The sequence below is a fragment of the Leucopleurus acutus genome, assembly GCF_964270905.1.
Source record: "Leucopleurus acutus genome assembly, chromosome: 13".
In the NCBI taxonomy this organism is placed as follows: Eukaryota; Metazoa; Chordata; class Mammalia; order Artiodactyla; family Delphinidae; genus Leucopleurus; species Leucopleurus acutus.
The window spans coordinates 65,272,796-65,287,864 of NC_139155.1; the positions used below are offsets into that span (position 1 = coordinate 65,272,796).

Sequence of the window (15,069 nt, forward strand, 5' to 3'; positions counted from 1 at the left end):
TTCCTTTGTGGGGTGGAGGGGGCTGCGATGGGGGTAGGCACCAGGGACTTCTGGCTGAGTGTGTCCCACTGCTCCACAGCCTCGGCCACGTGCATCCACACCCGCCAGTCTAATGCTGTGAGCTGGGATCTCATTGGGATTAGATATGCGTTCCCCGTGTCACCAGTGAGGTGGAGCACCTGGCCACATGGTTGCTGGCCTTTCTGGATTCATCCTCCAGATGATCTTGTCCATACCCTTTGTCCACTTCCTGCTGAGCTGTTTGTCTTTTTCTTCTTGATTTGGAGTACTGAATTCCTTGTTTGGACCAATTCCGCATAGAGTTGGCCCTCTGCATCTGCGGGTTCCCCCAACAGCAGGCGGAAAATATTTGAAAAAAAAAATCCACAAAGTTCCGAAAAGCAGAACTTGAATTTGCCACACACGGGCAACTATTTAATTGGCATTTACACTGTATCATGTATTACAAGTAACCTCCAGATGATTTAAAGTATACGGGAGGATGTGCGTAAGTAACATGCAAATACACTATTTTATGTAAAGGACCTGAGCATCCCTGGAATTTGGTCTCTGCAGGGTTTGGGGTCCTGGAACCAATCTCTGTAGATACCGAGAGACGACTGTACTCTTTAGATCTTCCTCCTCCCAATAACCCAAGTCCATTTCTTTTAGGAGGATTAGCCTAACGGATGTTTCCAGGTGCTTGCTACTGTTCCGGTCACTCTGAAACTCAGAGTGCAGGGAAGGTTTGTAGGAAGCTGTGTGATGTGGCTGGCGAGGACTACCTGGCCGCTGCATGGGTTGTGTGGCCTGTTTGGGGGTAATAATTGCAACCAACCTTTTCCAAACATGAGCCATGTGCATGCCAATTTTGCAAAAAAATTTTGCAAATTTTGCAAAAAAATTTTAAGGTGCCAGGCCTGGTAATAGGCAGCATGTCCCCAATACCCCTGCGAAGTTGGTGTGACTCCTCATTTCACAGAGAAGAGAAGCATCAGCCTCCAGATTCCTTCCAGTCCCTGGAAGCCTGGTGCTATGATGGCACCACCACCATCTCAGCTGCCAGGGCGGTAGCCCATGGAGGCAGCTAAGTGGGCAGCAGGCTCTGCCAGCACCAGCCCAGGGGGCCCTGGCACCAGGATCAAGATTCCCCAGGTGCCATCGGTGAAGATGGATGAGCTATTTTAAGGAAGCTAACAAGAAAGCTGTTGATAACAAAGAACAATCCTTAATGACCGTTGTTCACTCTCAGCTTTCAGAGCATTAGGAGAGACTCAAATGCCCCAAGAGAATAAAACCTCCCTTTCCGATTTCATTTCAGCTTGCTAAGCTCTCCAAATTTCTCCATTTCCATTTTAATGGCTTCTTTTCCTGTTTTCACAACTGCTGTAATGTAAACAAACTTTCGAAAGAAGCATGTGGAAGGGAGGTTGGGGGAGGTCGGCTGTGAAGTTCCAACTACAGTTTCCAAATTAGAGGGGAAGGGGGTTCCACATTCACTGAACCAACACTCCATGAGGCAGGCTCAGACTTGGACCGGGCCCTGCCCTCAGGAGCTGCCAGCCAAGACGGGAGCTGAAAGGGAACCTGTGTAGGGGAGTCCCCAGGGCCCCCCCAAAGGAGGGAGTGTCCATGCTAGGCCTTGATGTATGTGCAGGAGTTTTCCAGATCCAAGAAAGAGAAGTTGGTTAAACCATCCAATATTTTTTAGTGTCTGTCATGTACCAAGGGTTATTCAAGCCACTAAAGATAAAATCTGGGTAGGGGAAAGAATAAACAGAATGTGGTCCATCCAAACAATGGAATATTATTCAGCCATAAAAAGGAAGGACACTGACACATGCAACAACACAGACGGACCTTGAAACCATGATGCTCAGTGAAATACGCCAGACACAAAAGGCCAAATACCAAAGGATTCCACTTACATGAGGCCCCTAGAGTAGTCAAATTCATAGAGACAGAAAGTAGAATAGAGGTTATCAGGGCTGGAAGAGGAAGGGGAGTACAGAGTTTTGGCTGGAAATGATGAAAGGTCTGGGTATAGATGGCGATGACAGTTACATAATTTTGCAAATGTATTTAATGTCGCTGAATTGTACACTTACCAATAGTAATAGTACGCATATTTTACAATTAAAGTTTTTTAATGTTAAAAAAATAGAGGTGGGGATTGGGGTGGGAAAAATAAACACCACCGAGGCACTGATCACATGGAGCTTACGGTCTAATGGAAGAGGCAGACAAAAGCATCACACAAGAGCATACGTGCAACGAGACATGTGAAGAACGTGACGCACTCCTGGGTACAGGTGGCAGATGGGACACACTCCTCTGCTCCTTCCTGAAACCCCACCAAATGAGAGTAAAGGGTTTTTGTGTACAGGTATAAACCCACAGGGATGGGGCACGAGCCAGGGACAAAAACAACAAAACATGGGAGGCTGGAGAGCCGAGAGAGGTGGGAGATATCTTAGTGAATCTGAGAACACTGAGTCCCCTCCGCAGTGGAGGAGGCCAGGAAGCACCCCACTCTCCATCACAGACCCCTTGAAAGCTCAGGAGCCAGAGGCACCATGCAGCTCTGAAGGTGGGGACGCAGGGAGGGGCGACAAATAAGTAGGATGGTCAAAAGTCTACTTAAGAAGCAGTTAGAACCCTTCTCCGCTCCAAGAGGCTGGGTTGAGCCTCTCCCACCCCAGCTAGAGGCTCACTCTCTAGAGACAGTTAAACAGAGGGTCTCTGGCCTTGGGGAACCCAGGACAAAGGTGAGTGGAGTGATAAAAACAAAGGGATTAACTAAACATAAGCATACTGGACTCCTGTCCTTTCCTCTTGGCAGGAGATTAGATGAATTTTCTCTGGGGAATCTGACCAGCCTGAAAAGAATGACCCAAAGATACTACCATAGGCGATTTCCTAACAAACAGCTAAATCCGGTCATCCTATAATGAAACTCAGTGGAGAAGCCCCTCCCACAAACTCAGAGCTTGCAATCAGCTTTTTAATCCCCAATTCTTAAAATATAAGTAATTGGGGCAGCAGCGGGGAGACCAACTTGGAGTAACTAGGAACCATGCAGGGAGAAAAAAAAATATTACTTAATATCCTTAGAGATAAGAGAAGATATTGTAACTATAAAACGAGAACAGAATGTGATAAAATAGAAAATTTCAGACCAAAAGAACTCTCATAAATTCAAAATATGACAGCAAAAACAAAAGACTAACTAGAAGGCTGAATGACAAATTAGATAAAATCTACCAGAAAATTGAACAAAAAGACAAAGAGATGAAAAATAGGCACAAATACAAAAGAAAATGAGGGATCCAGTCCAGAGTTCCAACATCCTAACAGCAAGGAGTATCAAAAAAAGAGAAGAGAAAAAAGGGGAGAAAATCACGAATGAAACAATCTAAGAACATCTCCTAGATCTGAAAGACTCAAGTTTCTAGACTGTTAGAACTCACTGAAGTGTCTAGAAGGATGGATTAAAATAGATACACTCCATGGCACATCATTATGAAATTTCAAAGTACTGGAGAAGAAGAGATCCTACAACCTTCTAGAGAAAAACAGTCCATATACAATGGGGCATAAATCAAAATAGTCTTAGATTTAAGACAACAACACCCAAAGCCAGAAGACATGGAGCAAAGTGTTCAAACTTCTGAAGGAAAATTGTTTCTAACCCAGAATTCTATACCCAACCATACTCTCCAGCAATATTTTCAGATGTGCAAGGTCTCAAACGGTCTACTCAACAAAAATGAGGGGGAAAAGCAAGAAAGAGGAAGCTGTGAGATAGGAGAAACACAAGAGCAAGGCAGAGGGACCCTCCCCTGGATGATGGTTAAGGGAGTCCTGGGATGGCAGAGAGGGGGAAACCAATTCAGAGCAGAGCAGCCAGAAGGCTCTGTGACAGATTCCTGTGAGGAGATGAAACCGATAGACTAGTTCATGTGTCTAAACCTCTTAGGGGGATTTAGGAAACCAGCAGAAAGTTTGGGGTAGACTTTGTGGTAAGCATGTACAAAACAAAGCAAACTGCAGGGAAAACAGAAAGCTATTCAGGGAAAGAAATCAAAGCGATTTCCTCTGAATCTTGGTAGCAAATGGACTGGGGACAGACCAGGAAGGGTACATGTGCGTAGAGGGGGCAGGAGAGGGCAAAGGACTACACTGTCTCCTTCCATCATGGGAAGTCAATAAATGATGCAAAACTGAAAAATTAGGAAGCAGCAACACAAGCAAAGGTAAATTCCAAAAGAACCAGCTCAGAGAAGAAGTAGGTGCCTCTGGGGAGAAGGATAGCTATTTTTTGGTAACAGACCTTGTAGACCCATTTGAATCTAAACCATGAATGTGTATAACTATGACTAAAAATAAAATAAAGAGGTACAAGGTAGCAGGAGTATTTAATAGGGATGCAGCTTTACACAGGGAGGCAGGCTCTGAGCTGAGATCCAAAGGTCGAGCAGGGTTACAGGCCAGGGGAGAGGAATGCTCCAGCTCCAGCTCTGGCTCTGGGTGGAGGGAACAGTGGGTGCAGTGGCCTCGGGGGAGGGGAGTAAAGTATCAGAAGGTCAGGGCAGAGCCCGGCAGAGATGGGGAGGAACAGATGATGCAGAGCAGAGTTTTCATACAGATCTTTCCTAGAAGGTGTGGGCAGCCAGTTAGAAGGGGCCAGAGTGGAGAAGACCAGCTGGAGGCGATTACAGAAGCTGAGGAGATGCTGACATGCCTTGGATCAGGGCAGAGGTAAGGAGGTGAGAGGAAGGAGTAAACGGATTCAAGTTTGGGAGGAAGGCTGAGGCTCAGATGAGAGACTGAGGCACGCGAGGAGGAGGAAGGCTGGGGTTCTGGGGCTGCTGGTGTTGTTGACAAAGAACCTTTCTATGGATGACAAAAAAAAGGAGATTTTAAGAAATCAAGCAGCAGACACTCTTGGCGACGTGGAGATAAGACAGCACTGAAGGCAGCAGAGAAAGCACCCCGAGAGAGACTTACTCCATGCTTCCTGGAAACAGATGATGTTGACTCCACACATGGCAGCCACCTCTACGATGGCCTCGATGCGTCTGTGCAGGGCAGTGACCTGGCAATTTAAACAGCGAGGATTAGTTGGTTGAGACCATCTTTAGAACTCAACACCCACGTGACCGGCTGCAAGAGGACGAGGAGGGTGGGAGGTTCTGGTATGTTGGACTGTCCTTGGGTCCAATTCTGCAGTCAAAGGTGGCGGTGCAGAGGCTCTGGGGTCCCACACACACTCAATGTTGCCTCGCTAAGCCTCGGTTTCCTTGACTAGAGAATGGGGAGAACACTACCCACCTCGGGGGTTGCTAAGAGGAGGACGTGAGGATGTGAGCTTACTGCGAGAGGGGCCACACTCAGTGGGCCCACCACACACCACAACCATCCCCTGGGTTAACTGCTCCCTCGCCCCCTACCCCCCAGGACCCAGTCCACTTATGACTTCCTGCGCATCCACAGCTTCGGGGACGCTTTGTCCTGCCACTTCTGTTCTCCCATATGTATGGTGTCTTCCAATGACTCACCTTTCCCAGCTGTGCCCTCTGCCAGAATGTGCTCCCTTTCCCCGCCCAAAATTCCCTGGATATGTTTTCCACAACACGTGTTGCCCACAGAGGGGTAGCTCTTCCAGCAAGGGGCCGAGAATTGGGGTACCTGCATTCTCCCCGGCCTGTGTGTGTCCCTATGGTGGCGCTGTTCCCACTGTGCTGTCACATTCCTCCACTGACACTCCCATGACCCCACGAGCTCCTTGGGAGCAGTGTCCTCAAGTTCTCTGTGCTCAGCATGACGTCTGGCTCCCAGGAGACATTCAGAAGTGTTTGTTCAAAGACAGACCAGAGGAACCAGGCTGAAAACCCAGAGACCACAAATGCTTCCTGATGGACGCTCGGTCTCCCTCGAGGGACTGCGTGCACGGGGCCCCGCGGATGACTGCTGGGTGCCAAGCGTGCTTCTAGGCTCTGGGGGGTGGTGATGACAGCATCCCTGCCCCCCGATGACCTGACAACCTGGGCTGAGGAGACATATTCACAATCTGACCAACGTCTGGGGATCTTAGGATCCAGGCAGAGGGACACACGGTGGACAGATGGGTCCTGACTGGCGTGTGCCGGCAGGAGCCCGAGAGGCAGTTCCACGGAGAGCGCGTGAGTCACAGGGGCACCCTCCCAACTGGTAAACGGAACTTCAGCTCGATCACAGGAGAGGAAGTGGAAAGGAAGGTGGACAGAATAGTGAGGAGCGAGAGGAAGGCAGAGAAAGGGTAGGAGCCAGAAGAGAAAGAAAAGCAAGAGACACGGCTGGAAGGAAGTGGGGGCCAGGGCAGAGCCACTGGGCAACCATCCGGGGACAAGATCGAGTTCAAAACACAGAGCGGCCCGCTGCCCGTTTATGTATTTACAGTCAAAAGAGGCCAAACCTGTTTCACCACAGGGGTGTCCGCGGGGAGGGGGGTTCTGTTCTGAACAAGCCCCATGCGCACGGTCCGGGGCCTCCTCTGCTGCTCCGTCACAGCCTGAAAGGCATAGCCCTGCAGCTCAAAGTCCCCTTTGGAGGCGGCTTCAAAAGCCCTGCTGGGCAGGTCGAGCTTCCTAAACAGGCAGGAAAGAGGGGACATGATCTGCCTGAGGTCTGCTGCAGTTAATGACCCTCCAGAGTCACTCCTCAGACAGAGAAGAGGTGGGAGCGTCCCGGCAAGAAGGCCCAGCAGCCCGCCAGGGCCAGGGCCTCGGCCACATGTGGGAAGCTGAGGCGGGGCTGGAGAATTGGGCCCGGTGGGTGGAGAACGGGCTTCCCTGGGGAGACTGGAGCTGGGAACGGCATGGTCAGGCTGGGCGGAGGAGGGCAGTGGGGAGGGGGCAGCAGGGAAACTAGTCACGAGGTTGATGCTGGAGCTGCTGAAATCAGGGGGGGTGGTGGTGGTGGTGGTGGTGGTGGTGGTGGTGGTGGTGGTGGCGGGAATTGAAGTCTCAGCAGGCAGCACAGGAGAGAGGGAACAGATTCCCAAAAATGTCTGTGGACTAGAGTGAGAGGACCGTGCTGAGCCTGGGGGCTGCGGCAGGTCATGATGAGACAAAGGAGCTGTCGAGAAGGAGGCTGGGAGCCGGTTAGGAAGAGAGGCCAGGACAACAGCAGGACGGAGGGTCCCGTGGCCATTTGCCACTAAGGATTACAAGTCTTTGGTGACACCCCCACCCCATCCTGTCCTGCTTCCCGCCAGGGGAGAGGGCAGCTCCTTGCCCGATGCTGGGTGAGCGTGGCGGGGCCCAGATGTCTAGACCAAAGGCTGAAGGGCTCATCCCTGTTTGTGATTTATTAACAGAAGCAAGTGGATTATTTATAAAACCTCCCACCAAAGTGACCATGGGCCACATGGCCCGTTTTGTGCCTGGCCCAGGGGTGAAACCCGCAGGGGCATGGGACAGGGCCCCCAGCCAGGAAGGCCTTACCACCTAGGGGCACGGTGGTTATGAAATACCCAGAGAATGCATCAAAAAATAACCTGACAACCATTATCTAATAATATTTCTCTCGTACTTTAAACCACTTTCTTAAAGACATTCCTTTCAAAATCACAGCCCTGTCAGCCTGAGCCCCCTGCCACCGCCCCCTGCCAGGCAGTTTCCCTGTGATGGCCCTGACAGCTCGGAGTTGGGTTCCACCCCTGACAATCAGCCTGCTTTTCAACTAGTCAGGGTTCCGTGTGCTTCAGCAGGTTAGAAATAGCAGCAGTGCCCACACTGCGCCTCCTGTTGCCATGACTGCCTCAGAGACAGTCCCCCACCTGCAGGCGGACGCCCCCACTCCCCCGGACAAGTCACCATGGTGGCCAGGACAAGAAGGAGGGCCTGGGGGCCGGCTGCCCTTGGGAGTGGTCCTGGTAGGCCGTCCTCAGCCTGCACTGTCAACCAGGAAGACATCAGGTGGAAAAGCTCGCCTCAGGTTTGCAAGCCCAGCCGTAACCATCACCTGGAAGGGGTCCTTCATCCTCTGGCTAACTCTCCCCACCCACTGACTGCAGCTGTCAGCTCTCCCCACATTTCTACCTTCAACACTCAGCCCCGTCATTCCACGATGCTCGACCTCCCTGCCTCCATTCCCATCCCTGCCCACAGCTCCCTGCAGACACCCGTCCCCTAGGCCATGCAGGCCAGGCCTCCACTACCTTCTGGGCTCTACCTCTCCCCAGCACCCCCCACTGTCTGGCCACTACCTGAAGGTTTCCCCGCCCTCCAGTTACCCTGGCATTCCTTCACCCAATCCTGCCTGCTTCATCCTGGAGAACCCAACTGGCCCTCGAGCCCCATTCTCTAACCATGTGCTGTGTCCACCAAAGGCTTGGCTCAAGGATGTGGCGTGGCACCGACCAGCCGTGGTGGAGACCAGCAAATGGGCCACAACCTCACAAAGGGGGCTCTGTGCTGCCCCCAACCCTCCCTTGGTCCCCATAGTTGGCTCTTGCCCCTCTGCCCCTCATCCTGATACTAAGGCCCCCACCCTGGGGGCCTCACCTACAACTTCAAGGAGGAAAGTCCATCACTTCCTGTCCTGGCTCCACACATCCCCTGGCCTTTCCCCGGGGCACCCCCTTTTCCAGCGAGGTCAAGGCAGACCTTGCCCAAGGGAGCCCAGCCCCAGCTTCCTTGGCAAGCTCTCGCTTCTGGAACTTCTCTTTCCCCTCTAATGGCTCTTTACCATCAGCATTTTAAATAATTAAACCAGAGCTTTGTTACAAAAGAAACACATGCTCATGGGGGGAAAAAAATCAAACAGTAGAAAATGTAAAATGAGTTCCCCTCCATCTCAGGACCTAGAGACAACCCCCTTAACAATGTCTTATGTATCTTTCCAATATTTTTGATATGCGTGTATGTTACACATACAAAGGTGTCCTTCTGTATGTTCTACTCTGCCTTTATTTTTTTTATTGGCCGCGCCAAGCAGCATGTGGGATCTTAGGTCCCTGACCAGGGATTGAATCTGTGCCCCACTGCATTGAAAGCACAGAGTCTTAACCACTGGATCACCAGGGAAGTCCCTTCATGCCTTTTTCACTTAACGATATACCCACTTTGGACATCTCTCCCTGTCTCCTGCAGACCTGCCACATTCACCATGACAGCTGTTTGAGTCTCTCCCATTAAAAAACCAGAAAAAAAGAAAAAAGGGAAAGCGTGCTCTACACAGGCCTCTCTTGTTCTGGAACCACCAGCCTACTGGTTGCTAAAGCCAGTGGACTCCCTGCTGTCCCCATCCTTACAGACCTCCTTGAGCCACCTGACACTCTGTCCCTGTCCCAATCAGCATCCTTGATACTGGCCCTAGGGTCCCCCCCGCATCCTTACCTCTAGAGTCTAGCACAAAATCTCCACCTCCTCTGCCCCTTTAACACTGGGACCCCCAGATTCCTACTCTGCACCCACTCCTCCACCTGGAATGACCATCTCTAGGACAATCCCAAACCCAGCCTCCCTCCACCCTGATGCCCACCTCTGCAGAATCTCTGTAGTGGGCTGACCTGTGGCCCCTCCAAAAGATATGTCCAGCGTCCTAATGCTCAGAACCTGTGAATGGGACCTTATTTGGAAAAAGAGTCTTTGTGGATGTAATTAAGGATCTCAAGATAAGATCATCCTGTATTACCCGGGTGAGCCCTAAATCCAGTGATGGGCTAAGAAACGCCCAGAGAAGAGACACAGGGAGAAAAGACCAAGTGAAGACAGAAGCAGAGACTGGAGTGATGCTGCCACAAGCCAAGGAACGCCAGAAGCCACAGAAACTAGAAAAGGCATGGAAGGATTCTCCCCCAGAACCTTTGGAAGACTATTCCTGCCAACACCTTGATTTTGTACTTCTGGTCTTCAGAACCATGATGTAGGACAACCATCAAAAGACAGAAAGTCCCTCGAGAGTAGGAACCGTGGCTAACCCATCCTTGTACCTCTAGTGCCCAAGACAAAAATAAACAATGTATGTTTGTTGAATGAATAAATGTTCTTGGTTCTGGCTGTCTTAAAACTGAGAGTTGATGTTCTCTGAGGATTTCATCTGTCTGGCACAGGCAAAGGCCCATTTAGCTCATTCACTTAGCAAACATTTACTAAGCATCATCTTTGTGTTGGGCGCAGCAATTATTGGGGTGGGAAGCTGGTCTTGTGTGGAGCAAAGGGGGAGTCCAGGGGAGGGGCTGAGGATTCAGGTCCACCAGGCATTCATAGAGGCAGCCATGCCCGAGACAGGCCATGAGAAGTGAACAGAAGAATTTTTAAAGGACTAATTTTCTTTTCTTTTCTTTTTAATAAATTTATTTATTTATTTGTGGCTGTGTTGGGTCTGTTGCTGCGCACGGGCCTTCTCTAGTTGCTGTGAGTGGGGGCTGTTCTTCGTTGCATTGCACGCGCTTCTCATTGTGGTGGCTTCTCTTGTTGCGGAGCACTGGATCTAGGCATGTGGGCTCAGTAGTTGTGGCTCGTGGGCTCTAGAGCGCAGGCTCAGTAGTTGTGGCACACGGGCTTAGTTGCTCTGCGGCATGTGGGATCTTCCCGGACCAGGGCTCAAACCTGTGTCCCCTGCATTGGCAGGCAGATTCTTAACCACTGCGCCACCAGGGAAGTCCCTAAATGACTAATTTTCTACCTTCACTTTGCAGTCTGTTCATAGCCAAATCCCACTCAATCACAAGTACAAAGGTTTATACCCTGGAGGTGAAGCTTGGAAGGGGCTCAGTTCTGGGTGGAACAGAACCAAGAAAAGGGAAAAGGAGAAAGAATGGAAAAGGGGAACCACTTACTCAGTTATTGTGAGCCAAGCCCCAGGAAGAGGCCTGGTGGTCACTGATTAATGGAATTTGGCTCCCATTTTACCTCCCATTCCAATCCCTCCCCACCCTGGAGCGATCCAAATGTGCATACAAAGTCCCTTTTACAAGGCAGTCCTTACTCTGAGCTCTAGAATGGGTCCCAGCAAGTCCCCTACGTGGGAAAGTTATTTCTATTTTCCTAAGACTCTCCCTGACACCCACGAGCTCTGTCTTTTCCCAGGGGAACATGCCCACCTCACCCTTAAACACCCTGAGACACCCCCTGCTTCAGGACACCTTCTTTAGGAGCCTCGATTCTAAGAGGCTTCCCCCCTGACAAGCCTTTACACATGTGGTGGGAAGCAGTAATCCAGCATGAGCACACTGGAGGGGACTTGAAGTCCCGGGCACCCCTCTTTGGGTACTAAGAGCCATTTTGGACAAAGTTCTGTACCATGCCCACCCCGAAAGGCAGCTGTTCTACCTTTACCATCCACTAGCTATGAAAACACCTGAGACTCTGAGATCTGGCCTCCCTGCAGGAACTCCACATCAGCTGGTGGCTGGGAATCTCTGATCCAATCAACACTCTCCCGTTTCTGGTGAGCTGATCAGGTTCCTGCCTCAAGGTCACTGCCACAAGGGCAGGGAGTGCGCAGTCTGGCTGGATTGGGGGAGCCCACAAATGGGCAAGAAAGTGGAAGGACGTTTAGTCAGGAGTTGCATGGGGTCAGAGTTTGCATTACATTCTAAGGGCTGTGGGAATCCCTGATAGAGTTTTAAGCAGGATATGATTTACATCTTCTGGTTGCTTTGAGAAAAGTGGACTGAAGAGAAACAAGAGTGGAAGGGGAAGTGTCTTCCAGCTCTGTATGCCCAGCGTCCAGCAGTGCACTGCCCTCAGAAAGTCCTAGTGATGCACACAGCTGGCTGGGAGTGGAAAAAATTTGCTCTGAGCATGGGAACTAACTCCTGTGGCTTGCCAGTGGGAAAAGTTCCTTCGCCAACCAGATTCAGAGGCCTCTCCCTCCAAGGGTCCGCCAGAGGCTGGGTCACTGCAGGAAGGAGGAGGTGGGGGCTCTGACAGGAGGTAATGACCTAGACAGACACCTAGAGGACAGGCCTGGCTCTGGGGAAGAAGCTGGTCACTGGAAGCTGGGAAAGAGAGCTGGGTGGTCACAGAGAAAGCACAAAGAGTAAAAACCGTTCTTTCCCTCTAGGCTTGTAAAGTTCACTCTCGGTTGTGCAACTCTGAGCTCCCAGAGCTGTCACATCTAGACCTCCTAGGGTCTCAGCTCGCCAATTCAGTACTTCACCCGCGCCCTTGTAGAGCCCTTCCGATTCTGAAGCACTCTGCCTGGTCCCCCAGACCCACACCCGCTGGCCCCAAGGTCCCCCACCTTCCCAGTCTAGGCCCCACACCTGGTCTCTTTGCCATAGAGAATGCGTTTGACCTCCTGCAGGTCTGCGGGTGGTAGATGCTTCTCCAAGCACCGCTCCAGCGACTCAAATCCAGCCCCGGCCATGGCTGAAGTCCGCACGTTTCTTTAGACGCAAACTGCCTGACGACCTTTGCCCCCAGGAAGAGGAGCAGGCGGACAAGGCTGCGGCGGACAGCCAGAACCGCGCACGCGCCACCCCCTCTACTCCAGCGCCCTCGGCACCCGAGAGCTCACGTGGGGACACGCCCCCTGCTCACACATCAGCAGCGCGCCTCCAATCAGCGCCCCAGGACGTCGCGGGTGGCACCGCCCCTTGCCCTTCCCGCCTCCTTCGGCACGCGCCGGCCACGCCCCGTCCACAAGGGACGCTGGAGTCTCGCGCGTCAGCGCTGTGGCTCCCGCTGGCCTGACTGCCTGACTGACCGTCCGCCAGCCGCCCTCGGAGGCCCTCGCTCAGGTGCCCGGCCGCGTGCTTGTCTCTTGCTCTCCTCACCTCAGGTTCCCGCCCCGAGGGTCGGGACGGAGGACGCAGAGAGGCGGCGAGAGTGGCCAGGATGCGGCCTGCAGGACTGCGGCGGGCCTGAGGTGAACGGACCGTTGCGGGGCCTTCCCGTCAAGCCCTCAGGCTCCAGCGCAGCGCCCGGGACGCAGACGGAGGTACAGGACGAGCTGAGCCCCGGACCGGAGGCCTCACTACTGCCTTCCGGGGCCAGGTTTCTAGAGTTGAGGGGCCGGGCCGCGTGCCCCCACCCAGGGACCCTCACGCCGTCATGGGGCTGATCCCACCAAGCAAGGGGCGGTCCGCGCGGGGCGGGCGGGCGGGTGGCTAGGTGTCCTCATGGCCCCCTGGGGGGGGTTGGGGCCGCCGCCCAGAGGCCACGGTGGGCCCCCCCAGAACCCGAGGAGCCCCCAGGCCTGGCCCACCCGGCCCGACGGGGCAGGCGCTGGCAGGGACAACCTGGTCAGCCACCTGCAGGCCTTGATACCCCAGGCGCGGGGCCTCTGTTGCTTCTCTGTGGACCGGAATCCCGCTGCCGAGCGGGGTTGTTTAAACATCAGATAAGATGAACACACAGGGAGCTCAGAGTAGGTGCTGTGGGGCCCAAGGCTTTGGAGACGTTACAGAAGCCTCTCACGCACAGGTTTGGGTCATTGATTTAATGCATGTTCACGGGCAGTTTCCAGTATCTGATGGAGCCGCATTTCAAGAATGCAGCCTTTGAAGGCTTGCTGTGTCTGAGACTCCGAGATAAGGGCATTGCACAGAGCAGCAAGACCTAGTACTTTTCCTCTGTGATTTAAGGTAGGGACAAACTTTGTAATTACTGCAGATTTAAATAATTCGGTGTGGAAACGGTATACTAGGTGCCGTGGAGCTCAGAGGAAGGGGTGATTTCTGGCTTAGAAGGGGAAATCGTTTAAGGCCTCAAAGGAGAGGATTCATTGCCGACTCAAAATGCCTCAGAGGGAATTTGAACCCCCCTTCTTCCGCCCTGCTCTTGTCTTCTGTATGGTATTTCCTAGTTTAGTTAATGGCCTTGTTGCCCACTCATTTGCTAAGCCTTTGGGAGTCATCCCCAACTCCTCCATGTTCTTTTTTCCCCCCATGCAATCAACTTCTGCTAAATTTGTCTCCTGACTTTTGCTAAAATCCTTCCTTCTCCCACCTCATGCCTGCAGTATGTCATCTTTTGCTTGAATTGCTGCCAGTCTTCTAACTTTACTCCTTACCTCTGATGTCTATCCTTAGTTGTCCCTCTAAAACTAACATTTTTTTTTTTTTTTTTTTTTTTTGCGGTACGCGGGCCTCTCACTGTTGTGGCCTCTCCCATTGCGGAGCAGAGGCTCTGGACGTGCAGGCTCAGCGGCCATGGCTCATGGGCCCAGCCACTCCGCGGCATGTGGTATCTTCCCGGACCGGGGCTCGAACCCATGTCCCCTGCATTGGCAGGCGGATTCTTAACCATTGCGCCACCAGGGAAGGCCGAGGTGTTACTTTTAAATTCACAATGTATGTTAATTTTAATCCTTAGGGAAGGTACTTAAGGTGCTGTGGACTCCGCTCATCAATATTTGGAAGATTTGAACGATTTTATGATCGTTGTTTGTGAGCAGTCCTTGCAAGGGCCATGACATGGAGACCCCATCTTCCTCTTTTCTCCTGTGAACCAGAGGGACTGCCTATGACCTCATTTAGCTTTCCAGCACACAAAAGCTTTTGCCTCTTTTTGTCCCATTTGATCCTCGCAGTAATACTGTGAACTATGGGGCAGGAGTTCTTGGTATTTGTCAGATTTCCAAGTTAAACATGATACTTACTGGAAATGAAAATACAGGCGCCAATGTTTCACTTATAGTCAAGGGCGAAAAGATCTTAAGTGACCCGATTTCTAGGAAACTTTCTAAAGGTCCAATGTCTGGGTTAACTTGTCCCTATATGGTGTTCCTTAGCTCAGAAGTCATAGTTCTTTCTTTGCTAGAGTGTATTTTATTGTTAATATTATTATCCTTGTGTAGACTTTAAGTGGCTCCCATGAAAGAGTTTCGGAATAACACACTCAAGCTGCCTGAAAATGGATTTTGTAGCAGGACAGGGCCAGCCCAGCCAAAATGGTGACATGGAATTTCATTGTCTCCTTTTGAGCAGTCTGAACTTTTGTCCCTTGTTTTTGCTTTGAGTCCCTTGCTTCTCCCCTCATCACTAATCCTGCCCATCCCTGCAAGGCCTTCTTTACTCCCAGTAAACTTTCATAGCCCATCTCTTTTTGGTTTTTTTGGCTGTGTGGCAAT

At 51.7% G+C, this 15,069-nt stretch overlaps 1 protein-coding gene across 2 annotated transcripts in view; it reads right to left on the bottom strand.

The window, feature by feature from the left end:
* UPB1 (beta-ureidopropionase 1) overlaps positions 1 to 12,405 on the bottom strand; it is a 29,265-nt gene extending 16,860 nt beyond the window's left edge. For both annotated transcript variants that reach the window (XM_082852945.1, XM_082852944.1), the window contains exons 1-3: positions 12,260 to 12,405; positions 6,458 to 6,629; positions 5,011 to 5,098 (exon numbers count right to left, since the gene is read on the bottom strand). In XM_082852945.1, coding sequence (XP_082709071.1) covers positions 5,011 to 5,098; positions 6,458 to 6,629; positions 12,260 to 12,363 — 364 coding nt within the window. In that variant the 5' untranslated portion in view covers positions 12,364 to 12,405. The remainder of the gene's footprint in view (positions 1 to 5,010; positions 5,099 to 6,457; positions 6,630 to 12,259) is intronic.
* Positions 12,406 to 15,069: the final 2,664 nt, after the last annotated feature.